The 1451-nt window shown below is 62.0% G+C and overlaps 1 protein-coding gene across 1 annotated transcript; it reads left to right on the top strand.

Moving 5' to 3' along the window:
• Nucleotides 1–1174: 1174 nt before the first annotated feature.
• On the top strand, nucleotides 1175–1451 carry EMIHUDRAFT_631946 (hypothetical protein; the record flags this gene model as incomplete). The annotated part of the gene is made up of 1 exon (XM_005763178.2): nucleotides 1175–1451. A coding segment is annotated over one exon (277 nt), but the record flags the coding sequence as incomplete, so codon positions are not given.

Raw genomic sequence — 1451 nt, 5'->3', positions numbered from 1 at the left:
GAGTACGCGCCTCTTGAGCACTTGAGCACCGGATAGGGTCGATTCCGCATGGTACGGGACCCCTCGATCGTCTCGCCCTCCCTCACTGGTGTGTTCATTGGGGGGGGTCATAACAAACACGGTACAGGATCGAGGTGCACGCTGCAGGAGCAGTGTCGTCCCCCCTCTCCCCGACGGCGATGGCGGTGTGACCGATCGAGCTACAAGACGAGCTTGTTCAGCATGATCAGGGTGAGCCGAGCAGTTCTCACTTCCTCAATGGGTGAGCTTCAGTCCTCAGGCAAACCTACCCCCTCACCTTCGGCTCGTGTGGATTCGAACCACCGCCGGCGGGGATGGAAGCTTCCTGCTTCCATCTTGAGAGACAGCGCCGCCCATCACCTGTATCAGAGCATCGGGGTTCGTATGGAGCTGTGTGTGCTTCCGTTGTGTGAGGGGGGGGCGGCAGGGGGGGGGGGGGGTTCTTTGTTTCTAGCGCATTTGCCGCTCAGTAGGTGCGAAGAAGCCCGACCGCGTCGAACTCATCGGCGCGGGCTCTCTCGGCTACGGGACCGGCCCCAGCTTCGGCTGAGGGCTAACAAGCTGCCGAGCCCAAGTCTCTGTGAGAGTCGTGATTTCTTGTTGGTCTTCAAAAATCCCCCTAGGTGCGCCAACGACGCCTGGGTGGTGGCTCTCACTGTCTTCTTGTGTCCAATGCACGCTCTGCATCCCCAAAACGCACTCCTCGTGGCGGGGCCCCTTCATTCCCCGTTTTTCTTTCCTTTCCCCTTCTAGAATGCGCCTGTGGTGTGCCCCGTGTGGCACCCCGACCTGTTGTCTCACCCTGGCTGGCTCCCAAGATCGTTTTGGTCGTCACATCTCCTACCTACATGTACATGTCCTCGAGCACGTCGTCAAAGTCGCTCGCCTGTCCTTCCTTCCCCCCGTTCTCATCTGGCAATCTCATCTTTTTGTCCCATGGGTGTTTGAGGCTGGCTACGGCCACTTCGCTCCACAGCCGTCCCGCCACCCCTTCCAAAAAGAAAAAGAAAGCAACCGGACACCCAAGGGAGGGACACCCATTCCAAAATCCCCCGCGCCTTTTGTTTCTTCTTTCGCGTCCTGGTGGGCAGAACCCGTCCAAACGAAAGAGCGGCAGTGTCAGCGCTGACACTTGTGCTGGCCTGCTACTCTCATGGCGCACGAATCCGAGAGCAGCCTCGGGTACGCCTCCTGGCCCGTCGGCGCGGCCCAGGCCGCGGAGAGCGTGTGCATTGACCCGGCGTCGGCGGGCTGCTCATCTGATGACTGGGTCGAGGTGCCAGACGAGGACGACGACCCTCGGTTCGACTCCTTCGGCTTCCGCTCCTTCGAGGCCCCCGCACCGCCACGCCCCGAGGCCTCCTCCCCCGGCAAGGGCGGCTGGGCCCGCTGGAGCGCGCGGCAGCTCAGCCGGCGGCCGCTCGAGCTGA

The sequence above is a fragment of the Emiliania huxleyi genome, assembly GCF_000372725.1.
Source record: "Emiliania huxleyi CCMP1516 unplaced genomic scaffold EMIHUscaffold_6437, whole genome shotgun sequence".
In the NCBI taxonomy this organism is placed as follows: domain Eukaryota; phylum Haptophyta; order Isochrysidales; family Noelaerhabdaceae; genus Emiliania; species Emiliania huxleyi.
This window is presented reverse-complemented; position numbering and strand designations above follow the sequence as displayed.